This window comes from Hippopotamus amphibius, chromosome 3 (assembly GCF_030028045.1).
Source record: "Hippopotamus amphibius kiboko isolate mHipAmp2 chromosome 3, mHipAmp2.hap2, whole genome shotgun sequence".
NCBI lineage: Eukaryota > Metazoa > Chordata > Mammalia > Artiodactyla > Hippopotamidae > Hippopotamus > Hippopotamus amphibius.
In genome coordinates this window covers 149,302,972-149,329,336 of record NC_080188.1, presented here as the reverse complement: position 1 = coordinate 149,329,336, position 26,365 = coordinate 149,302,972, and the positions used below count along the sequence as shown (strand labels likewise).

At 37.1% G+C, this 26,365-nt stretch overlaps 1 protein-coding gene across 8 annotated transcripts in view; it reads right to left on the bottom strand.

Annotated features, from left to right (window-relative positions):
• The window catches only part of AKT3 (AKT serine/threonine kinase 3), a 363,328-nt gene that overhangs the window by 117,445 nt on the left and 219,518 nt on the right, over positions 1-26,365 (bottom strand). For all 8 annotated transcript variants that reach the window (XR_009052722.1, XM_057728155.1, XM_057728156.1 and 5 more), the window contains one exon: positions 20,054-20,185. Coding sequence is in view for 7 of the 8 variants with exons in the window: in XM_057728155.1 (XP_057584138.1) it covers positions 20,054-20,185 (132 nt within the window). In the remaining variant the exon portion in view is untranslated. The remainder of the gene's footprint in view (positions 1-20,053; positions 20,186-26,365) is intronic.

The window sequence follows — 26,365 nt, the reverse complement described above, 5'->3', positions numbered from 1 at the left end:
AAACACAGATGTCAATAATTTTTAATTACAGTTAAAAGCAATATGTCAAAACAAAAAGTTATAAATAACAGTGATAAAACTTAGTGGCTAAAACAATATGATGCTTTTTTTAAAAATCCATTTGTTGCTCATGATCACAAATGAAGTGTGCTTGGGTATTTTAATGTGAGTATAATGTTTTCATGAAAAAGCTTTTGAAATATAGTTTCATATATATTCATCCATGGTAAAATACTAAGTAACGAATTTTAAAATCTAGTAGCTTTCATAGAAAGAAGCTTACAGAGAATGGAATTTTATTTCTTGCAAACATGAGGCAGAAGAATAGTCCTCCTCATATTTATTTTCCCAGTCGTCTCTAATTTATCACTCCCCTCTACTACACATGGTCTAAAATTCTCCTTTCATTTGCCCCACTTATTGTTTTTGTCATAGTTAGGTTTTTTTTACAAGGAATAAATGACAGCAGAGAAGCAGAAGAAGAGAACATCTTTATTACCAAGGACACCAAGGATTTCACCTCCTTTAATCCTTATAGTAACAGAACAGGTTTGGTTTGATTATTCCCATTTAATATGAGGCAATCGAGGTTCACAGAAATTATATTGCTCAAGTTGCAGGTGAAAAGGTCAATATTGATCCCAAGTCCAATATCAACGGTCATCTCCACTTCACAACACTGCCTACCATCTTTAAACAACTTAGCAGCAACTTAACTAGGTACTTTAACTCTGTTCACATTATTTTGACCACAAGACTATAATGACTGACTTTACCAGAAGCTGGTTGAAATCAAGATACATTACATCTAAAGCAATTTTTTAAATCCATCCAGAGCTATAAATGAGGCCTACAGGGGGAGATGGAGCAGATAGGGAAGAAGGGAGAAGAGGGAAGAAAAATGTTTACCTTGGTACCCTTATTCTTAATTAAACCACAATGACTACCGGCGATCATCATTTACTCGTTCTGTTTTGACAAGCCATATGTCTGCAATCTATACTTTTTTCCTCCATAGGAAAGATGTCATAGTTATCAAGTTCTAAATTTTGGGGTTCTGACTTCCTCCTGTTTGGAAATCTTGAGCAATGGCCCACATGCAGACTTCTAATACTTCTGCTCCCCAGTTGTCACACTGTCTCCTCACTGTTCCTTCATTTCTATTGCTATTGCCTTTTTTGAAGATCTTTTCCATCTTGATGGAGAAAATGAAAGTATAATTGTTCCCTGTTGTCTACAAATACTATATCACCTTTTTCAAATGTTGTTGATACTTTGTTCTCGATGCTCTTGTTGCAAATATGGGGTTGGCCAAAAAGTTCGTTCAGCTTTTTCTGTCATGAAAAACCCATATGAACTTTTTGGCCAGCCCAATATTACCTGGATGGATGGCTGCATGAACTTCTTTGACTTCAATCATGATATAATCTTCAGCACCTAATCCTTCTTAAATTGTAGAATCTGCTGCTTGTCTATACTGCCCTTTACTATTGGATTGGCCAAAAAGTTCCTTTGGTTTTTAAGTAAAAATAAAAAACACATTTTTCATTTCACCAAGAATTTTATTGAACAGCGTATTCACTGTTTTGTTCCACTACCTTCTGCCACTTTCCAGGCGACTTCATAATTACATCTTCCTCAAACTTTTTATCTTTTTGACAAAGAACTGTTCTAGGTGCCTTTTACAGTCTTCCAGGGAATCGAAATTTTTTCCATTAAGAGAATTTTGTAAAGACTGAAATAAATGGAAATCCAAAGGTGCAATGTCTGGTGAATTGGTGAATGAACCAGAACTTCCCTGCCAAGCTGTAACAGTTGCTGCCTGGTCATCACAGAAAGATGCAGTCTTGCTTTATCCTGAAGGAAGATTATGCGTTTTCTGTTGACTAATTCCGGTCGCTTTTTGTTGAGTGCTGCTTTCAGTTGGTCTAACTGGGAGCAGTACTTGTTGGAATTAATCATTTGTTCTTCCAGAAGGAGCTCATAATAGAGGACTCCCTTACAATCCTACCATATATATACATCAACCTTCTTTGGATGAAGACCAGTCTTTGGTGTGGTTGGTGGTGGTTCATTTCACATGCTCCAGTATGTCTTCCGTTCCACATTATTGTACAGCATCCGCTTTTCATCGCTCGTCACAATTTGTTTTCAAAACAGAACATTTTCATTATGTTTAAGTAGCAAATTGCATGCAGAAATACAGTCAAGAAGGTTTTTTTTGCTTAACTTCTGTGGAACCCAAACATCAAAGCAATGAACATAACGAAGCTGGTGCAAATGATTTTCAACACTTAATTTGGATATTTTAAGTATGTCAGCTACCTCCTGCATGATATAACATTGATTGTTCTTAATTATGGTTCAGATTTGATCGCTATCAACTTCAACTAGTCTTCCCGACCATGCAGCATCATCCAGAGAGAAATCTCCAGCACAAAACTTCACAAACCACTTTTGACACTTTTGATCAGTCACAGCACCTTCTCCATAGAGTACACAAATCTTTTTTTTGCATTTCAGTTGCATTTTTACATTTCTTGAAATAATAAAGCATCATATGCTGAAAATATTGCTTTTTCCTTCCATCTTCAATATTAAAACAGTTATAGAAAAATTCACCAATTTTGATTAAGTTTTTTTAAATGCAGGCTGATATGACAGCGGTCACAAATACAATCTAACAAACTTGTTTCTAGTGAATAAAATTAAAGACAACTAAGCGTTACTAGAACCATTTTACAGAAAAAACAAACAGACACTTTGGCCAACCCAATACATTCCCATCTTTCCTTCTGCCTCTTTCAATTCCCAATATTAGAATAAATCAATCTTTACTTTCTCACTTCTATTGATATATTCCACATTTAAAGGGGAAAAAAAAATTACAAACATAGTGACTAGCACCATTATGATGCCCTCTTCAATCTCAGCTGAATCTTCTTAGGATTCTTTAACCCATCCCCACCAAGGTTATTCTTCCATTCCTTAGCATGATTGTTTCAAAACTTTCCCAGGCCTCCTACCATGCCTGGTGTGTATGCTGAAATGTACACAACCCCACAAAGTTACCTTAAGTTAAGCTACTGAGCTGAGAATGGTGCCCAGGTCTATCTGACTTTCATTAAGTCCAGGAGATTAAGTTGTCTCTTTTTATCTCAGCCTCACTCCCACAGTTTCAAAATGTAACCCTACTTCCTACTCAGAATAGAAGGCATTAACCCCTTCTCTCTTTTTTTTAATAATTATAATCACTTTTTTTATTGCTATTTTATACAACAGAAATTTAACAACAGCTCTCAAATACATTATTGTATTTTGGAGTCTTTATAGTAGAATGGATTTCTTTTTATTTATTTGTTTGTTTGTTTATTTATTTAGAGAACTTTTATTGAGATACAGTTAACAGACAATAAACAGCACATATTTACAGTGTACAATTTGGTATCCCAATCTCCCAATTCATTCCCCCCAACCCTCCCCGCTTTCCCCACTTGGTGTCCACATGTTTGTTCTCTACACCTGTGTCTCTATTTCTGCCTTGCATTTCCTCTTTCATAGTTGTTAGCATTTGCCTTATGTATTGAGGTGCTCCTATACTGCGTGCATATATATTTATAATTGTTATCTCTTCTTCTTGGATGGATTCCTTGATCTTTATGTAATGTCCTTTCCTGTCTCTTGTAACATTTTTTATTTTAAAGTCTACTTTATCTGATATGACTATTGCTACTCCAGCTTTCTTCTGATTTTCATTTTCATGGAATATCTTTTTCCATCCCCTCACTTTCTGTCTGTATGTGTCCCTAGGTCTGAAGTGGGTCTCTTGTAGACAGCATATATATGAGTCTTGTTTTTGTATCCATTCAGCCAGTCTGTGTCTTTTGGTTGGTGCATTTAGTCCATTTACATTCAAGGTAATTATTGATATGTATGTTCCTATTACCATTTTCTTAATTGCTTTGTTTTTGTTTCTGTAGGTCCTTTTCTTCTTTTATGTTTCCCGCTTAGAGAAGTTCCTTTAGCGTTTGTTGTAGGGCTGGTTTGGTGGTGCTGAATTCTCTTAGCTGTTGCTTGTCTGTAAAGCTTTGGATTTCTCTGTCAAGTCTGAATGAGATCCTTGCTGGGTAGAGTATTCTTGGTTGTAGTTTCTTCCCTTTCATCGCTTTAAATATATCGTGCCACTCCCTTCTGGCTTGCAGAGTTTCTGCTGAGAAATCAGCTGTTAACCTGATGGGAGTTCCCTTGTATGTTATTTGTTGTTTTTCCCTTGTTGCTTTTAATAACTTTTCTCTGTCTTTAATTTTTGTCAGTTTGAGTACTGTATGTCTTGGTGTGTTTCTCCTTGGGTTTATCCTGCCTGGGACTCTCTGCGCTTCCTGGACTTAGGTAGCTATTTCCTTTCCCATGTTAGGGAAGTTTTCAACTAGAATCTCTTCCAATATTTCCTCAGGTCCTTTCTCTCTCTCATCTCCCTCTGGGACCCCTATAATGTGAATATTGGTGCGTTTAACATTGTCCCAGAGGTATCGTAGGCTGTCTTCAGTTCTTTTCATTCTTTTTTCCTTATTCTTTTCTGCATCAGTGATTATCACCATTCTGTCTTCCAGGTCACTTATTCGTCCTTCTGCCTCAGTTAATCTGCTGTTGGTTCCTTCCAGTGTATTTTTCATTTCAGTTATTGTGTTGCATATCTCTGTTTGTTTGCTCTTTAATTCTTCTAGGTCTTTGGTAAACTTTTCAATCTTTGCATCCAGTCTCTTTCCAAAGTCCTGGATCATCTTTACTATCATTATTCTGAATTCTTCTTCTGGAATGGTGCCTATCTCCTCTTCATTTAGTTGTTTTTCTGGGATTTTATCCTGTCCCTTCATCTGGTACAGAGTCCTCTGCTTTTTCATTTCCTCTATCTTCCTTTGGCTGTGGTTTTCAGCTCCACAAGATGAAATACTGCTGATACTGCTTGATACTGCTGTCTGCCCTCTTGTGGAGGAAGCTATCTAGGAGGCTCCTGGGTGCTTCCTGATGGGAGGGACTGATGGTAGGTAGGGCTGGGTGGGCGGAGCTCAGTAAAGCTTTAAGCTGCTTTTCTGCCAATAGGTGGGGCTGTGTTCCCACCCTGTTGGTTGTTTGGCCTGAGGCTACCAAGCACTGGAGCCTACAGGCTCTTTGGTGGGGCTAGTGGCAGACTCTGGGAGGGCTCACGCCAATGAGCACTTCTCAGAACCCTTGCCGCTAGTGCCTCCGTCTCCTCAGTGAGCTACAGCTGCCCCCCACCTCTGCAGGCAACCCTCCAACACCAGCAGGTAGGTCTGGTTCAGTATCCTATGAGGTCACTGCTCTTTCCCCCTGGGTCCTGGTGAGCACACTTTTTTGTGTGCCCTCCAAGAGTGGAGTCTCTGTTTCCCCCAGTCCTGCGGAGGTCCTGCAATCAAATCCCACTGGCTCTCAAAATCTGATTCTCTGGGGATTCCTCCTCCCGTTGCTGGACTCCCAGGTTGGGAAGCCTGATGTGGGGCTCAGAACCTTCACTTTAGTGGGTGAACTTCTGTGGTATAACTGTTCTCCAGTTTGTGAGACACCCACCCAGCATTTATGGGATTTGATTTTAACGTGATTGCGCCCCTCCTACCGTCTCACTGCGGCTTCTCCTTTGTCACTGGATGTGGGATGTCTTTCTTGATGAGTTCCAGTGTCTTTCTGTCGATGGTTGTTCAGCAGTTAGTTGTAATTCCAGTGCTCTTGCGAGAAGGAGTGAGCGCACGTCCTCCTACACTGCCATCTTGATCCTGGCCTAACCCCTCCTCTTCATAGGTACACTCATTTCCTTGGTAACTTCATTCAGACTATGATTCTAAATATAGTCTACATGGTGATCGCAGACTTCCATATTTGTGCCTCAAACCAGGCTTCTTCCATAAACTCAGAAATATTTATTTGACATGGATGTCTAATAGATGACTTTAATTTGGGTGTCTAACAGAAATATCAATTTGACATGTCCAAAACCTAATTTCTAATCTGCCATCAAAAAGCTTATTTCTTCAACAGAAAAAAAATCTTCCCCATTGCTGCAAAATGGCAACATCACCCTTCCAGTTGCTCAGGCCAAAAACCTGGCAGTGATCCTTAACTTCTTTCTTTCTCTTATACCCTACATCAGGCAATCCCGATGGCTCTTCATCAAAATATACTCTGGTTTGATTATGTCTTACCACCTCCACTGCTAATACCATGATGTAAGCCACTATCTCAATTACCTGGGTTATTGCAGTTAATTTCTAACAAGCTCCCTGCTTGCAACCCACAGTCTATTCTCAACACTGCAGCCAAAGTGATGATATCAAAATGAAAATTATATCACATTACTATACTGCTTACAAACTTCTAATGACTTCCCACTACAATGAGTAAAAACCAATACCCTTACAACATCTACCACTGCCCTAAACAACCCTCCACTACCCTTACTGTACACAAGCCATGCTAGACTAGATTCCTAGCTATTTTTAAAACATGCTGCTTCCTCAGTGCTTTTTGATTGTAATTTCCTCTATCTGGAATATTCTTCCTCCCAAAAACCTGAATGGCTTGCGTCCTCATTTCCTTCAAATGTTCACTGAAATTTCACTTTCTCAGTGAGGTCTTCTATGATCATTCTATTTAAAACTGCAAAAACCACAGAAATCACTAACTACTATTCCTTATTTCCCTACCCTACTTAATTTTTCTCCATGGTATGTATTAGCTTCTTACAAACTATGATTTACTCATTGGCATGTGTGTTGTTTATTGTCCATTTCTGGACTAAAATGTAATTTCCAAAGGGGAGGAATTTTGGTCATTCTTATTCATTCACACATTCCCACTGCCTAGGGCCGTACCTAGTAAATAAATAGGTGTTCAATTTATATTTGTTGAAAGAAAGAATGAATGAATCAGTAAATAGTGAATGATAACCCTAGGAATGATACTAAGGAATGACAGAAGTATCACAAACTGCAAGAAGCAAATCCAGAGCACAAAGCAATAAAACCATACCTCCTATAGCACAATGACAGATGATGAAGATGCAGCAGATCAAAGCAAATACATTCATTATCTGCTTCCTACAGTAAACCACAATCATTTGCACAACAGATAATAGAGGGGTTCAAGAGAATCTGAAAGAATGGGTCAAAGAAACTTGCAGATGATAAGAGCTTCTGGTTAGGGGCCACCAATTAATAAGCTAAAAATCCAAGAAAAGAGAGATGTCAAGAGTCAAGTCAAAGCACTGGGTTAATATTTTAATAGGTGCATGTGCAGGGAAGAATGAACTCAGCAGGCCTGGGTTGCTCAAACCATGTACACTCACAAGGAAAGTCAGGCTTCAGGATTGCCCTTGGCTAGCTCCTGGGAAATAAGCTCTGATCCCTTGGAATATTCTACCTGGTAAAAGCGTTTTTGTACGCCAGAGATGTTGGGTCACATGACACCAGTTTGACTAGACAGTTCATGCAAACAACAGAAAGAATGATGAATGCTGTGTACCTGATTTTGCTCAGGGTGGCTAGGGAAGCCATGCAGGTGCTGCTTAAAAATCCTGGAAACCAAGGCTTAGGTGAGTTTCCTGGGTTGTCACACATTGTTGCTGGGGGAATTAAGTGCATCCACATGACTTTACTGGGAAAGGACACCTGAAAGGTTTCTCCTGGACTTTGTCCCATATGACTTTCCTTTTGTTGACTTTAATCTGTATCTTAACACTACAATATGCCATAACCACTAGTATATCCGCTTTCCTAAATCCGTGATTCCTAATGAAATACTGAGCCTGAGAGTGGTCTTAGGGACCACTGACATTTAGCACGAGAAAAAGGAATTGGTAGGAGTGATGTCAGTAAGATGGAGGGCTGGGATGTGCCAACATTAGACTACCCTACAAAAACAACAAACAACTACAAACTGATGAAAATAGCTTTTGGAAAGCTCTGGACTACAATGAAATCAGCAGAAAGCAATGAAGCAGCATAAACCCTGTAGAGTTTTTAAAAACGAGGATGGCTGCCGGAAAAGTATAGGAAGCATTTTACCTGTGACATCCCATCCCCTAGACCAGAGCTGTAAGGCACTAAAAAAGATCGCCTCAGAGGGATTTTCCCCCTATGGGGAAAATAAGAGCAAGAGACCCCCAATAAGCCTCACTGCTATGGTTGTTTGCAGCTTCTGCTACTGAGGACTCCCACAGTCTTCACCAACACTGACTGAACTCAGCTAATAAAGTTACCTGAAGTTTGCACCACCACAACGACACTCAGGGGCAGGAGCTGTTGTTGCAGACGAGACCTACCCCCAGGGACCCTAGTCACTGTTGTGTCCAGCTCCCTGGATCTCAGGATGCCACAAAGTCCAGCCATCCACAGGGCCAAGCTGCTGCTGCTCTGAGACTGACCAATGGGTCCTAATCAAGGCTTTGACCTGCCATACAAGGGTCATAGGGCTGCTAATACTCTGTCCTCTGCCTTCCATGTCCCACTTTAGGGCTGACCATGCCATAACCAGGGCCATGGCTGCTGCTGCTTGTTTTCCACCCCCAGGATCCAGTTGCAGCTTTGACCTGCCATAAACAGTGCTGTGCCACTGTGACCCAACATCACTGGGGCCAATGTGTTACTGTCCTGAAACTGCCCCCGGGTCCTAAATCATGGTTATGACTTGCCATCACTGAAGCTAAGATGTTGCTGCTGCACAACTGCACCCTGGGGCCAGAGTTAGGTATGTGACCAACCATCTATAAGCTATACACTACTACACTCTGACTCTGGGTCCCAAGCCACTGCTGAACCCTGTCATCCCAAGAATCCTGCTGCTAATGCATTCCCCTTTACCCCAGGGCCTGAATCACTGTGGTGATTCCCAGGAACCCATACCCCAGTTCCATGGGAGATCTTCACATACCTGCACATAAGAAAGCAGTGCCACTACCACTGCAAGTGTATCTGTGCCCCTTACTCAGGTGTTGTGGTAGCTCTGTGTGCACCAGATCCCAGGATACCAGTTCCACACTGATGCTCTGAGTGCCAGCATACCAGCCCTACCATCAAGAGGTATTCCCTTGGCTAGAACTTTGACAGGCAGAAAAGAATAATAGGATCCCAGCAGCTTTTGCCACCACTGCCGCCCATAGGACCTCTACAGGCTTAGTCACAGAAGACGCCATGATCTACGCTGATGTTGACCTCAGCTGACAAAACTGCATGCAAAGAACTTTAGTGTGCCCTCCTTGGAACCAGAGACACTGCACCTACCCAGCTGGCACATTCACAGTCATCTTCAGCTGATAATTTTTTCCCAATGAAGCTAGTCTGAGAAATCTGAAAAAGGCTACTGCTCCCTGGAATGCAGAGTTATCAACACAAAGACATTAGAAACATGAAGAAGCAAGAAAATGTAACACCACCAAAGGTATACAATAATTTTCCAATAACTGACACCAAAGAAATGGATTTGAGTTACCTGAAAAAGAATTCAAAGTGTTTAAGGAAGCTCAGAAAGATTCAAGAGAACACATAGAGACAGCAAAATGAATTCAGAAGAACAAAACAAGAAGTTCAACAAACTGGTAGAAGTGATAAAAAGGAACCAATCAGAAATTCCAGAGCTGGAGAATACAAGGAATGAAATGAAAAGTGCAATACAGAGATTGAACAGTAGGCTCAATAAGGCAGAAAAAACAATGTACAAAGTTGAAGACAGAACCCTTGATATTTTCCAGTCAAAGAAAAAGACGTGAGAATGAAAGACTAAAGAAAGCCTACGTGACTTATGGGATACCACCAAATGAAACAATATTCAAATTATGGGAATCCCAGAAAAGAAAGAGACAAAGGAACAGAAAACATATTTAAAGAAATAAGGGTTAAACTTTCTCTAAGCTGAAGAGACACCAGACACCCAGGTATGGAAAGCCCAAAGCTCTCCAAAGAGATTCAATCAAAAGAGATCTTTACCAAGATACATTATAATCAAGCTCTCAAAAAAATCTAAGACAAAGAGAGAATTCTGAAAGCAGCAAGAGAAAATGTATGCATCACATACAAAGGAACTCCAATAAAGCACTCAGCAGATTTCTCAAGAGAAACTTTGGAGGCCAGGAGAGGGTGAGATGATATATTCAAAGTGCTTAAAGGAAAAAAAAAAAAAAAAAACCTAAGAAAAACAAACAAAAAAACAAACTCTCAACTTAGCAACCCTATCCTTTAAAAATGAAGGAAAGATAAAGATTTTCCCAGGAAAAAAAAAGTTAAGGAAATTTATCAGTAGACCTGCTTTACATAAAATATTAAGGGAGTTCTTCAAGCTGAAATGAAAAGACATTAATCAGTAACATAAAGACATATGAACATATGAAATTCACTGGTAAAGGTAATTATACAAATCTGAAACACTCTACAATGCAGTGGGAGTGTGAGTCACTTTGATCTCTAGCATACAGATTAAAAGATAGTGTTAAAAAAAAAAGCTATAGGGACTTCCTAGGTGGCACAGTGGTTAAGAATTCACCTGCCAATGAAGGGGACACGGGTTCGATCCCTGCTCCAGGAAGATCCCACATGCTGCGGAGCAACTAAGCCCATGCACCACAACTACTGAACCTGCGCTCTAGAACCCATAAGCCACAACTATTGAGCCCATGTGCCACAACTACTGAAGCCCATTCACCTAGAGCCTGTGCTCTGCAACAAGAGAGAAGCCACCACAATGAGAAGCCCGCACACTGCAATGAAGAGTAGACCTCGCTCACTGCAACTAGAGAAAGCCCATGTGCAGCAATGAAGATCCAATGAAGCCAATAAATAAGTAAATAAATAAGCAAATAAATAAAAAAACATTAAAATAAAATAAATTTTTTAAAGCTATAGCTACAATATTTTGTTAATGGATACAGAATATAAAAATATATATATATTTGGAAATCAATGGCATGAAATGTTGGAGGGGGGAGTAAATGTGTAGGACTTCTTAAGTAAATTGAAGTTAAATTGTTATCAACTTAAAATAGACTGTTATAACTATAAAATGTATTACGAACATCAGGGTAATCATGAAGCAAAGAACATTGATACAAAAATGATAAAGACAAAAGAATCAAATATACCACTAGATAAAATTAACAATTGACAAGGAAAGCAAGCATGAGGAAGAAAAGAAAAACTATACAATAATTAGAAAGTAATTAATGAGATGGTGATAGTAAAATCTTTAATCATCAATAATTCCTTAAAATATAAATAGTTTAGATTCTCCAATTAAAAAACAGAGTGGCTGAGTGGATAAAAAAACAAAACCCAAATACATGCTGCCCAAAAGAGATTCATTTAAGCTTTAAGGAAATTTATGATGAAAGAGAAGGGATGGAAAAAGATATTCCATGCAAATGCAAACCAAAAGAGAGAAGGGGCAGCTATACTTCTATCAGACAAATAGACTTTAAATCAAAAGCTGTAACAAGAGGAAAAGAAGGTCTTTATATAACAATAAAGGGGTCAATTCATCAAGAGGACATAACAATTGAAAATAAATACACAGCCAGTATCATCAACACAATATCAGAGCATCAGACTACATTAAACAATTATTACCAAATATGAAGGTTGAAATAGACAGCAATGCAATAATAGTAAAGAACTTCTGTACCCCACTTTCAACAACGGAAAGATCATCCATATAGAAAAATCAATAAAACAACAATGGATTGAACTATACTTTAGATCAAATGGACCTAACAGACATATACAAAAGATTCCATTCAACACCTTCACAATACACATTCTTTCCAAGCATACATGAAACATTCTCCAGGATAGCATATATGTTATGCCACAAAACAAGTCATAAGAAATTTTAAAAGATTAAAATTATACTAAGTATCTTTTCCAACCAAACTAAAAATAATTTGAGCAAAGCTGGAAAACACACAATGATATAGAAAATAAACAAAACACTTCTGAACAACCAATGGGTCAAAAAAGAAATCAAAAAATTCTTGAGACAAAGGAAATGGAAACACAGTGCACCAAAGTGTATGGAATTGTAGAAAAAGTAATTCTAATAGGAAAGTTGGTAGTGATAAATGCCTATTTAATAAAAAGGAAAAATCTAAAATAAAGAACCTAATTTTACACCTTAAGGGATCTAGAAAAAGAACACAGTAAGCCCACAGTTGACAGAAAGAAGGAAATAATAAAGACTAAAGCAGAAATGAATGAAATGGAGACTAGAAAGACAATTTTTAAAAAATCAACAAAACTAAGAGTTGGTTTTTTGGAAAGATAAAATTTATAAACATTTAGCAAAACTAATTAAGAAAAGAGGAGAGATGACTCAAATGAAATCATAAACAAAAGGGGAGACATTAAAACTGACAGATACCACAGAAGGACTATAAGGGTCTATGAACAATTATATGCTAACAAATTAGATAACTCAGCAAAAAAGGATAAATAGAAACATACAACTTATCAAGACAATAATGAAGTGATAGGAAATCTGAATAGATGAAAAACGAACATGGAGTAATCACAAACCTCCCAACAAATAAAAGCCCAGGAGCAGAAGGCTTCACTGGTAAATTCTATCGACATTTAAAGAAAAATTAATGCCAATCCTTCTTCTGAAACTCTTCGAGAATATAGAAGATGACAGAATACTCTAAACTGATTCTATTAGGGTGGTATTACACAGATACCAAAAGCACACAGCAACAACACAAAAGAAGAAAATTACACACCAACATTTTTGAGGAATACAGATTCAAAACTCCTAAATAAGATACTAGTAAAAGGAATTCAACAATACAGTAAAACGTTCATACACCACAATCAAGTGGGATTTATTCCAGGGATGTAAGAATGGTTCAATATCTGCTAATCATTCAATGTCATACATCCCATTAACAAGATGAAGGATAAAAATCTTATTTCAATAGGTAAAGAAAAAGCATTTGACAAAATTCAACATCCATTTCTGATAAAAACTCGCAACAAAGTGGCTATAGAGGGAACATACCTCAACATAATAAAGGCCATATATGACAAACTCACAGCTAACATCACACTCAAAGGAAAAAAGCTGAGAACTTTTCCTCTAAGAACAGGAACAACATAGGAGGCCCAACCTCACCACTTTAATCAGCATTGTATTGGAAGTCCTAGGCAGAGCAATTAGACAATAAAAAATAAATAAAATAAAATAAATCCAAATCAAAAAGGAAGAAATAAAACTACCTCTATTTGCATAAAACATAATCTTATATAGAGAACACCCTAAAGACTCCACCAATAAACTGTCAGAACTAAGAGACAAATGCAGTAAAGTTGCAAGATACAAAAATCAATATGCAAAAATTAACTGATTTCTATACACTAATAACAAACTCTCAAAAAGAGAAAAGTTTTTAAAAATACCATTTATAACTGCATTAGAGAAATTAAAATACTTAAGAATAAATTTAAACAAGAAGGTAAAAGACCTGTATACCTAAAACTACAAGGCTTTGATAATTCAATGCAATACCTACCAAAATTCCAATGGCATTTTTCACAGAAATAGAACAACCCTAAAATGCATATGTAACAACAAAACCCCAAATAGCCAAAGCAATCTTGAGAAAGAACAAAGCTAGAGGCATCATGCTCCCTGATTTCAAACTATATTACAATACTATACTCATCAAAACGACATGTTATTGGCATAAACACAAATACAAATATCAATGGAACAGAACAGAGAGCCCAGAAATACACTCATGCATATATGGTCAATTAACTTACAACTAAGGAACCAAGAACACATGATGGGGAAAGGACACTCTCTTCAATAAATGGTGCTAGGAAAACTAAGCAGCCACAGGCAAAAGGATGAACCTGGACCACTTTCTTAAACCATATGCAAAAATCAACCCCAAATGGATTAAAGACTTGAAAATAAGGCCTAAAACCATGAAATTACTAGGAAAAAATATGGGTGGTAAGTTTTTTGACACCAGTTGTGGCAATTATTTTTTTAATTTGATATCAAAAGGAAAAATAAGTAAATAGCAAAAAGAATCAATAAATGGTTGATGCACAACAAAGGAAACCATCAACAAAATGAAAATAAAACCTACTTAATGGGCGAAAATATTTGCAAGTCATATATCTGGTAAGGGTTTAATATCTAAAATATTAAGAATTCAAATAACTTTATAGCAAAAAAACAAACAATCCGATTGAGAAATGGTCAGAGGATCTGAATAAACCACTTTCCACAGAACACACACAGATGGCCAACAGGTACATAAGAAGCTGCTAAACATCACTAACAATCACGGAAATGCAAATTAAAATCACTAAGAGCTATCACTTCACACCTGTCATAATGGCAGAAAATAAACGTTGGTGAGGGTGTGGAGAAAAGAAACTTCGTACATGGTAGGTGAGAATGTAAACTAATGTAACCACTATAGAAAACAGTATGGAAGTTCATCAAAAAAAATTAAAACTGCAATATGATCCAGCAAGTAAACTTCTGGCTATTTGTCCAAAGGAAACAAAATCGCTATCTTGAAAAGATAGCTGCACTCCTCTGTACATTGTGGCATTATTTACAATAGCCAAGACATGAAAACAATTTATAAATCCATGTATCTACCAATGGATAAATGGAAAAAGAATATGTGATACACATACTGGAATATTATTCACCCACAAAAAGAAGTAAATCTCGCCACTTGCAATAATATGGAAGGCCCTTGAGGGCATTTTGCTAAGTGAAATAATTCAGAGAAAGACAAATACTGCATGATTTCACTTATAAATGGAGGTAGAAAGCATGAAAGAAGGAACGAACGAACAAAAGAAAAAGAAAGAAAGAAAGAAAGAAAGAAAAAGAAAGAAAGAAATAAAAGAGAAGAAAAGAAAAGAAAAAAGAAAAGAAAAGAAAAGAAAAGAAAAAAGAAAAGAAAAGGCAGGCCTGTACTCAAAGAGTACAGCATAGAAGCAGTAGGTGGGCAAAATGGGTGAAGGTGGTCAAAAGGTACAAAATTCTGTATGCAAAGAGAAATCAACCACAGGAAGAAAAATGTGAAAAGAATGAAAACAGGGAGACTAAACAACATGCTACTTCAAAACTAATGAGTCAATGATGAAATGAGAAAAGGAACGAGAAAATACTTCAAGACAAATGAAAATGATAACACAACCTTACAAAATCTATGGGATGCAGGAAAACAGTATTAAGAGAAAAGTACATAGTGATACAGGCCTTCCTCAAGAAACAAGAAAAATCTCAAATAAACAACCTAAACTACCACCTAAAAGAATCAGAAAAAGAACTAACAAAACCCAAAGTCAGCAGAGGGAAAGAAATGATAAAGATCAGACACTGAATAAATAAAATAGAGATTAAAAAAAAAAAAAGAAAAGATCCATAAAACCCAGAGCTATTTATTTGAAAAGATAAAATCAAAAAACCACTACCAAGCACACCAAGAAAAAGAGAGGACCCAAACAAACAAAATAAGAAATGAAAGAGGAGTAATAACAACCAATACCACAGAAACATAATAAAATCATAAGAGAATACTATAAAGAGCTGTATGCCAAAAAACTGGACAACCTAGAAGAAATGTACAAGTCTCTAGAAACACACATTCTGCCAAAACGAAATCAAGAAGAAACAGATAACTTGAACAGACTAATCACTAGACATGAAATGGAATGTATAATTTTAAAATTCTGTGCAAACAAAAATCCTGGACCAAAAAGCTTCACTGGGGAATTCAACCAAATATACAAAGAAGAACTTATACCAATCCTTCTCAAACTATTCCAAAAAAACTAAAGAGGAGGGAACACTTCCAAATTTATTCTACGAGGCCCCATCTCCTTGATACCAAAACCAGACAAAGACGTTACAAAAAAAGAAAAAAAAATTATAAGCCAATATCTTTGATAAATTTAGATGCACAAATCCTCAACAAAATATTAGCAAACCAAATCCAACTAGACATAAAAAGGATCATACACCATAATCAACTTGGATTCATTCCAGGATCAGAAGGATGGTTCAACATACGCAAATCAATCAATGTGATACACCACATCAACAAAAGGAAAGACAAAAACCACATGATCATTTCAATAGACAAAGAAAAAGTATCTGACAAAATTCAACATTCATTCATGATAAAAAAAAAACTTTCACCAAAGTAGGTATAGAGGGAGAGAGAGCATATTTAAACATTTTAAAGGTCATTTACATCAAAACCAAAGCCAAGATAATACTAAACAGTGAAAAGTTGAAAGACTTCATGCTAAATTCAGGAACAAGACAAGGATTCCCACTCTTACCATTTCTATTTAATATAGCATTGATAGTCCTAGGCACAGCAATCAGATAGGAAAAAGAAATAAAAGGTACCCAAATTGGAAGGAAAGAGATAAAACTATCATTAATTGCAGATAACATGACACTCTATATAGAGAACCCTAAAGTCACCACACAAAAACTATTAGAACTAATAAATGAATTCAGCAAGATAGTAGGATAAAAGATCAATATACACAAATTGGTTTCTTTACACTAATAATAATGTATCAACAACAGGAAGTAAAAAAACTTCCATTTCAAATAGTGTCAAAAAAATAATATACCTAGGAGGAAACTTAACCAAGGGGGTGAAGAGCTATACACCGAAAACTATAAAACACACATAAAGGAAACTGAAGATGATTCAATGATGAACTGGAAACATCCCATGCCCCTGGACTGGAAGAATTAATATAATTAAAATAGCCATGCTACCCAAACAATCTACAGATTTCATGCAAATCCTGTCCAAATACCTATGACATTACTCATGGAACTAGAACAAATATTACTAAAATTTATATGGAATAACAGAAGACCCCGAATTGCCCAAGCAATCATGAGACAGAAAAACAGAGCTGGAAATATCATGCTCCCTGATGTCAGACTACACTACAGAGCTACAGTAATCAAAACAGCATGGTACTGGCACAAAAACAAACATATGGCTCAATAGTACAAAATAGAAAGCTCATAAATAAACCCATGCACCTACAGTCAATTTTTGACAAAGGAGGCAAGTATATAAGATGGAAAAAAGACAGTTTCTTCAACAAATGGTGATGCGAAAGCTGGACAGCTGTGTGTAAATCAATGAAATTAGAACACACCCTCGCACCGTATACAAAAATAAACTCAAAATGATTTAAAGATTTAAATATAAGACATGTCACCATAAAAATTCTAGAAGAGAATATAGGCAAAACATTCTAAGACATAAACTGAAGCAATATTGTCTTATACTAACCTTTGAAAAAAAAAGAAATAAAGGCAAAAATTAAAAATGAGACCTAATTAAACTTAAAAGCTTTTGCACATCAAAGGAAACCATCAACAGAACAAAAAGACAACCCTTGGAATGGGAGAAAAATATTTGCAAATGATGCTACCAACAAGGATTTAATATCTAAAATATACAAGCAGGTTACAGAACTCAATATTAAAAAACAAACCACCTGGTCAAAAAATAGGCAGATGACCTAAATAGACATTTCTCCAAAGAAGAGGCTCAACATCTCTAATTATTAGAGAAACACAAATCAAAACCACAATGAAGTATCACCTCATACCTGTCCGAAAGACTATCACCAAAAAGTCTACAAATAATAAATGCTGGAGAGGGTATGGAGAAAAAGGAACCCTTCCTACATTGTTGGTGGAAAGGTAAATTGGTACAGCCACTATGGAAAACAGTATGGAGGTTCCTTAAAAAACAAAAAAACAGAGCTTCCATATGATCCAGCAATCTCACTCCTGGGCATATATCTGGAAAAGACAAAAACTCTAATTCAAAAAGATACATGAACCTCAACATTCATAGCAGCACTATTTACAGTAGGCAAAACATGGAAACAAGCCAAGTGTCCATCAGTAGAAGACTGGCTTAAGAAGATGTGGCATAAATATACACACACACACACATATATATAGGTACATATATGTACGTATATAAGTATGTACACACGTACATATACGTATAATATATGTATACATACATACACATATATACACACAAACAATGGAATATTACTCAGCCATAAAAAAGAATGAAATAATGCCATTTGCAGCAACATAAATGGACCTAGATATTATTATACTTAGTGAAGTAAGTCAGACAGAGAAAGACAAATGCTATATATCACTCTTATGTGGAATCAAAAAAAAAAATGAATCTATATTCAAAACAGAAACAGTCTCACAGGCATACAAAGCAAGTAGTAACTATGCTTGGCAAAATCCCGGTAACCACCTTACTTAGAAATAGGAATGAGAAATGAAGCTGAAAAAAGGCAGATTGAAGACATTCTTAGATTTCCATGACTTCCTGTTCTGAACTGGACCAGTTGCTGGTCACCACAGGGAAGGGACTAATTAGGAGTATGGGATTAACAGATTCAAACTACCATACATAAAATACATAAGCAACAAGGATTTACTGTATATCTCAGGAAATTATATTCAATATCTTATAATAACCTATAATAAAATACAATCAGAGTGACTTCCCTGGTGGCGCAGTGGTTAGGAATCCACCTACAAATGCAGGGGACATGAGTTCAAACCCTCATCTGGGAAGATTCCACATGCCACAGAGCAACTAATCCTGTGCACCAAAACTACTGAGCCTGTGCTCTAGAGCCTGTGGGCCACAACTATTGAGGCTACATGCTGAAACTACTGAAGCCCACGAGCCTAGAGCCCATGCTCCGCAAGAAGAGAAACCACTGCAATGAGAACCCTGTGCACCACAACAAAGAGTAGGCCCCTCTCACCACAACTAGAGAAAGCCCGCACAGCAATGAAGACACAATGCAGCCAATAAAAAAATTAGTTAATTAAAAAACAAAAAAATACAATCAAAAAAAGCTGAATCACTATGCTGCACACCTGAAACTAACACAGTATTGTAAATCAACTGTAACTTATAATTTTTAATTCTTTAAATAAATACATACATACATAAATAAATATATTTTTTAAAGTACAAAATTCATGCTGAGGAGCAACTAAGCCCATGCGCCACAACTGCTGAGCCTGTGCTCTAGAGCCTGCAAGCCACAACTACTGAGCCCATGTGTTTCAACTACTGAAGCCCACTCACCTAGCACCCTGGCTCCGAAACAAGAGAAGCCACTGCAATAAGAATACAGTGCACGGCAACAAAGAGTAGCCACTGCTTGCCTCAACTAGAGAAAGCCCACACGCATCAATGAAGGCTCAATGCAGCCAAAAATAAATTTCAAAAAAAAAAAAAGAACCAAAAACAAACACACAAAAAATACAATACAATAAAAGTACAAAATTATAAAATAAAGAATTCCTGGGGATTTAATGTATAGAATGATATATACAGTTAATAACACTGTAAGGTATATTGGAAAGTTGCTAGGAGAATAAATTTTAAAAGTTCTCATCACAAGAAATAAAGCTTGTAACTATGTGTGGTGATGGATTTTAAGCAGACTTGTTATAGTGATTATTTTAGTTTTATTAGTCTAGTATTTTAAATTTATTAAGGACGCTTTTTGATTCAATGATTAATAAAATTTATGGGAACAATCTATGCTAATAATCTATTCTAGTCACTATTTTATTTAATAAAAAATTCAGAAATGTAGGGGAAAAATATCAAAAAGTATCACTAGTGTAATTAGTGATATGTCACAAATATTTACTGAAAACATTCTCCCAAACACAAAAAAATAGAATAAATATTTCCCTCTCAAAGGAAAAAAAAAAATTCTGTATATAATAGTCATAATATTATAAACTTTTGAAAATTTAAAAACTATAAATAAATATCAATATACAGATATTATTGTAACTATAGCCTAAAATCAACATTTTGGTTATTTAATGGAATTTCTACACTCTAGTCATGAGCACACACACATGGAGACCATAAACAAAAATTTAATAATCAACTCTAGTAATCAGTTACCTTGGCAATAATAACTTCTTTTTTCAGAATCTTCATAGCATAATATTTTCCACTTGCTTTCTCTCGAACCAAAATGACCTTCCCGAAAGTGCCTTTACCTAGTAGTTTCAAATAGTCAAAATCATTCATTGTCTGAAAAATACAAATTAAAATATATAATATGAAACATTTGATGCAATTGATTTGCAAACATACATGTATATATTTGCATTACCTACTCAAAATCAAATTTTACCAATTTCTAAGCACACTTAAATAGATAGGAATCAGACTGGCACTGGCCTTCTCATTAGCAATCATGGATGCTGGAAATAATTTAAGCAATTCTCAGATAGTGGAGAAATAATTTTGAACGCAGAAGCTCTCAACTACTCAAATAATTACTAAGGGCAAAGGGAAAATAAAATCATTTTCACGCACTTTCAAGTACTCAAGTTTCTAAGGATTTAGTAGTGCCACTACTCCCAGACAATGTGACAATCAAAAATGTCCTCCACAAACATTTCCAAATATATCTAAGAGAAAAGTACTACTAAAGGGAGTGTTTGAGAATGTACTCTATCAAAATGAGGAAGGACTCCAAGAAAGAGAAAGATATGTGTATAAGAAATGTTGAAAACATTTCTGGAGCCCAGTGCAAAGAAAAAGAAAAGCAATAGCAGTATATCTTCTGAGAAAGCAACTGGTCCAATTCAGAAGAGGAAGTCATGGAACTCTTAAGAATGTCTTTATTTCTTTTAATTTTTAAAATTTTTGTTACACATCAAATTTATTCAATTTAAAAAACTTTCACAAAAAAGAAAAAGAAAATGGACTGTGTTAAAATGAAAATAACTTTTTAAAAAAGAAATGAAAGCAAGCAAAGAAAAGGGCAAGGTTGGGCAAATAGAAAATGGAAACTACAAGAAAAAGAAAAGAGGGTAACTACATTATTATCAGATTCAACAGATTTTAAAACACAAATAGTTATAAGACATCATAGAAAGTCATCACAAAATAACTAAAATAGTGAAACCACCAGGAAGGTAATTTTAAATTTATATAAACTATTAAATAACATAAAAATACAGCAAAAATTGATAAAAACCACAAGGATAAACTGACAGATCCATGAACATAGTACAAAGAGTTTTAACACCTTTTCCACTACTGACAGATTACACACTACAAAAATTAATAAAGACACAGAAAACTTAAATTAGATAATTAACAAGCTTGACTTGCTGGTCACTTACAGAACCCTGCACCCTTCCACATTTTCCTCAAACACAATATATAACACTTAGAAAAATTAATGTTCATCTAGTATACAACAAATTCAAAAGAATCCAAACCTCTCCCACCACACCTTTCTGACTAAAATGTAATCAATCAGGAGAAAACAAAAAGATAAACATGTCCATATGTTAGGAAATGTAAAAACACACAAATAATAAAATAATTATAACAGAGATATAAGAAAAAAATAGGTATAAAACTTGCAGGAATTAGGGAAAGTAGTAAAAAAGGAAAATTCAGAGCCTTTTATGTTTGCACTGAAAACAAAAAAAAGGGGTTAAAATAAAGAAGTTAAGCATGAAATCTAAGAAGCAAGGAAGAGAAAATAAGGATAAACCAAAAATGAACCCAAAGAATACAAAAATAAATTACAAAGAGCAGAAATTAATTAATTAGAAGAATACATCTAAACATCCAAAAATTGGCAAATTTCTGATAAGGCTAATCAAGAATAGAAAATCAATTTTTTTGTTTGTTTACCATGATTTTTTTTTTTTTAGCTGTTTACTGGAATATAATTGCTTTATACTCTTGTACCAGTTTTTGCTGTACAACAAACTGAATCAGCTGTATTTATACATATATCCCCATATTCCCTCCCTCCCAGGACTCCTTCCCAGCCTCCCTATCCCACCTCTCTAAGTCATTACCCATCACTGAGTTGATCTCCCTGTTTTATACAGCACCTTTCCACTAGCTAGCTGTCTTACATTTGGTGGTGTATATATGTCAATTCTACTCTCTCACTTCGTCCCAGCTTCCCCTTCACCCCCCACCTGGTGTCCTCAAGTCCATTTTCTACATCTGCATCTTTACTGTAGCCCTTTCACTGGGTTCATCAGTACCATTTTTGTAGATTCCACATATATGAGTTAGCATACGGTATTTGTTTTTCTGGCTTACTTTGCTCTGTATGACAGACTCTAGGTCCATCCACCTCACCACAAATATCTCAATTTCATTCCTTTTTATGTCTGAGTATTATTTCATTGTGGATATGTGCCACATCTTCTTTATCCATTCATCTGTTGATGGGCATTTAGGTTGCTTCCATGTCCTGGCTATTGTAAATAGTGCTGCAATGAACATTGTGGTACATGCTTCTTTTTGAATTACGGTTTTCTCTGGGTATATACCCAGGAGTGAGATTGCTGGGTTATATATTAGTTCCAGTTTTAGTTTTTTAAGGAACCTCCAAACTGTTTTCCATAGTGGCTGTACCAATTGACATTCCCACCAACAGTGCAGGAGGGTTCCCTTTTCCCTGCACCCTCTCCAGAATGTATTGTTTCTAGAGTTTTTGATGATGGCCATTTGGACTGGTGTGAGATGATACTTCACTGTGGCTTGACTTGCATTTCTCTAATGATTAGTGATGTTGAGCATCTTTTCATGTGTTTGTTGGCCATCTGTATGTCTTCTGTGGAGAAATGTCTATTTAGGTCTTCTGCCCATTTTTGGATTGGGTTATTTGCTTTTTTGGTATTAAGCTGCACAAGCTGCTTGTATATTTTGGAGATTAATCCTTTGTCCATTGCTTCATTGGCAAATATTTTAACCCATTCTGACAGTTCTCTTCTTGTCTTGTTTATGGTTTCTTTTGCTGTGCAAAAGCTTTTACATTTCATTAGGTCCCATTTGCTTATTCTTGATTTCATTTCCATTATTTTAGGAGGTGGCTCACAAACGATCTTACTTTGATTTATGTCACAGAGTGTTCTGCCTATGTTTTCTTCTAAGAGTTTTATAGTGTCTGGTCTTACATTTAGATCTTTAATCCATTTTGAGTTTATTTTTGTGTATGGTGTTAGGAAGTGTTCTAATTTCATTCTTTTACATGTAGCTGTCCAGTTTTCCCAGCACCACTTATTGAAGAGGCTGTCTTTTTTTCTATTGTATATTCTTGCCTCCTATGTCAAAGATAAGGTGCCCATATGTGCGTGGATTTATCTCTGGACTCTCTATTCTGTTCCATTGATCTATATTTCTGTTTTTGTGCCAGTACCATACTGTCTTTATCACTGTAAGCTTGTAGTATAATTTGAAGTCAGGGAGTCTAATTCCTCCAGCTCTGTCTTTCCTTCTCAAGATTGCTTTGGCTAGTCAGGGTCTTCTGCGTTTCCATACAAATCGTAAAATTTCTTGTTCTAGTTCTGTGAAAAATGCCACTGGCAATTTGCTAGGGATTGCACTGAATCTGTAAATTGCTTTGGGTAGTATAGTCACCATGCACCTGTTGCCACCTGGGCTCCAATGACCCTAGCTGCCACGCAGCACTGGCACACCCTCCTCACGGAGGTGGACTCATGTGCTCCACGGCAGCCTTGGGAGCAGGCCCCTGTGGGTGACCCACACACAGAGGTGGTGCTGAAACCACAGGAAGGGCCAGGGGACCTGCAACTAAGCAAGAAAACCAGAAATTTCACAGCTGCGCAAACCTCGAATTTAACCCCTGAGACCAGCCTTGTAAACTCAGCACCTACAGAACGTCTGAACGAACAAGCAGTGCTCCTGAAGCAAAGACAGGCCTAACTTTAGCACCTATAGACTTTGTTGGTGCATACACATGGGGGTTGGGCCAGGCTAAGGTTGGAGCTGCTCCCATAGCACGAACAGTGGGTCCAGATCCATGATTACTGCAATCCTAAGACCTGACTTCAGTAAATCTACATTGGTGGCTGGTGAAAATAATGTCTAAGAGACACCAAAGCCAACTGCTGGCATACCCACAGTTAAGGTGGGGCTGAGAGCAGTGCCAACAGTGTAATCTGAGAGCTCACACTATGGGTGAAAGGTGACAGAACAGAGAAAACCCACAGGTGAACAGCTCTAGAGGAGGAATACTCAGGGGCTTCCCTCTCAGTGACAGTGATCCAACCCCACCTACCTCACACCGATTACCAGAAACAGATCTGGGGGCCTCTACTCCAACAACCAGGGAGCAGACCCAGCCACTGACAGGGTAATGACAATCACAGAGCAAAGGGGAGGCCTGCTCAATATCCAGTGTAGGCTCTGGGCACCACAATATCAGTCCCACCTCCTATCAAGGGGATAATGGTCAGCATACACTGAGGAAAGAGGGGCACACATCTGTTCTAAAAACAACCCTTGCACCAAAAAAATATTAAAGCCACGCAGGCTACACAGGGAAGTTTCCACACAAAACAGCCCTGCAACAGAGTCTGAGGGTCTGGCATCAGGTGGAAGAACCCCTAGAGCATTTAGCCTTGAATGCTGACAGGCCTTGAGTGCAGGAGCTCCATAGGACTGGGGGAAACAGAGACTCTACTCTTGGAGGATGCCACAAGGTCTCACATGCACTGGGACCAAGCACAAAGCCATACCTCCATAGGAACCTGGGCTACACCTACCTAGGGGTCTTAGAGGGACTCCTGGGAAGGAGACGGTCAACTATTGCTCACTGTGAGGGCAAGCACACTGGTAGTGAAAGCCTCAGAGAATACTGATCAGAGTGAGATCTCCTGGAGGTCAACATTTTAGCACCAACACCTGGCCCCAGCCAACAACCTGCAGGCTCCAAAGCTGGGAAGCCCCAGGCCAAACAACAACCAAGATAGGAACACAGCCCCAAATATCAGAAAACAGGCCGCCTAAAGTCATACTGAGCTCATAGCCACCTCAAAACACACCCCTTGACACAGCCCTGCCCATCAGACAAACAAGACCCAGTTCCACCTATGAGAGGGAAGTACCAGTCCCTCCTGCCAGGAGACTACATAAACCCCTGGACCAACCTGACCCACCAGGGAGCAGATGCAAGAAACTAGAGGAAATACAATCCTCAGCCTGTGAGAAGGAGACCACAAACACAGGAAGTTAGACAAAATGAGACAGCAAACGAAGGGACAAGATAACAACCCACAGGAACAACTAAAGAAGAGGAGACAGGCAATCTACCTAAAAAAGAATTCAGAGTAATGATAGTAAAGATGATGTAAAATCTCGATAAAGGAGTGGAAGCACAGATTGAGAAGATACAAGAAATGTTTAACAAGGAGCTACTAGATTTAAAGAACAAACAAAGAGATGAACAATCCAATAACTGAAATGAAAAAGACACTAGAAGGAATCAATACCAGAATAACCGAGGCAGAAGGACGAATAAGTGAGGGGGAAGATAGAGTGGTGGAAATCACTGCCACAGAACAGAATACGGGAAAAAAAATGAAAAGAAATGAAAACAGTCTCAAGAGACCTCTGGGATAATATTAAATGCACCAACATTCACATTACAGGGATCCCAGAAGGAGAATAGACAGAGAAAGGGCTTGAGAAAAAGTTTGAAGATAATACTGCTGAAAACTTCCCCATCATCAGAAACAGTCACCCAAGTCCAGAAAGTGCAGAGAATGCCATACAGGATGAACCCAAGAAGGAACATGCCAAGACACACATTAATCAAACTGACAAAAATTAAAAACAAAGAAAAAATATTAAAAGCAACAAGGGAAAAGCAACAAATAACATACAAGGGAATCCCCATAAGGTTATCAGCTGATTTTTTCAGCAGAAACTCTGCAGACCAGAAGAGGATGGCACAATATATTTAAACTGATGAAAGGCAAAAACCTACAATCAAGAATACTCTACCCAGCAAGGTTCTCATTCAGATTTGATGGAAAAAATAAAAGCTTTAAAGACAATAAAAGCTAACAGAATTCAGCACAACCAAACCAGCTTTACAATAAATGCTAACTGAACGTCTCCTGGTAGGAAAGAGACCAACTTAAAACAACCATGTACATATATAGACTCCTAAATCAAAACCTCATGGGAACATGAGTAAACCCCAAAACTACAACAGAAACACACACAAAAAAGAAAAAGCTATCTAAATACAGCACTAAAGATGATTATCAAACCACAAGAGAAGACAACAAAGGAGTAAGGAAAGGAAAAAGACCTATAAAAACAAACCCAAAACATTAATAAAATGGCAATAGGAACATACATATCCATAACTGCCTTAAATGTAATTGGATGAAATGCTTCCCCAAAAGACACAGACTG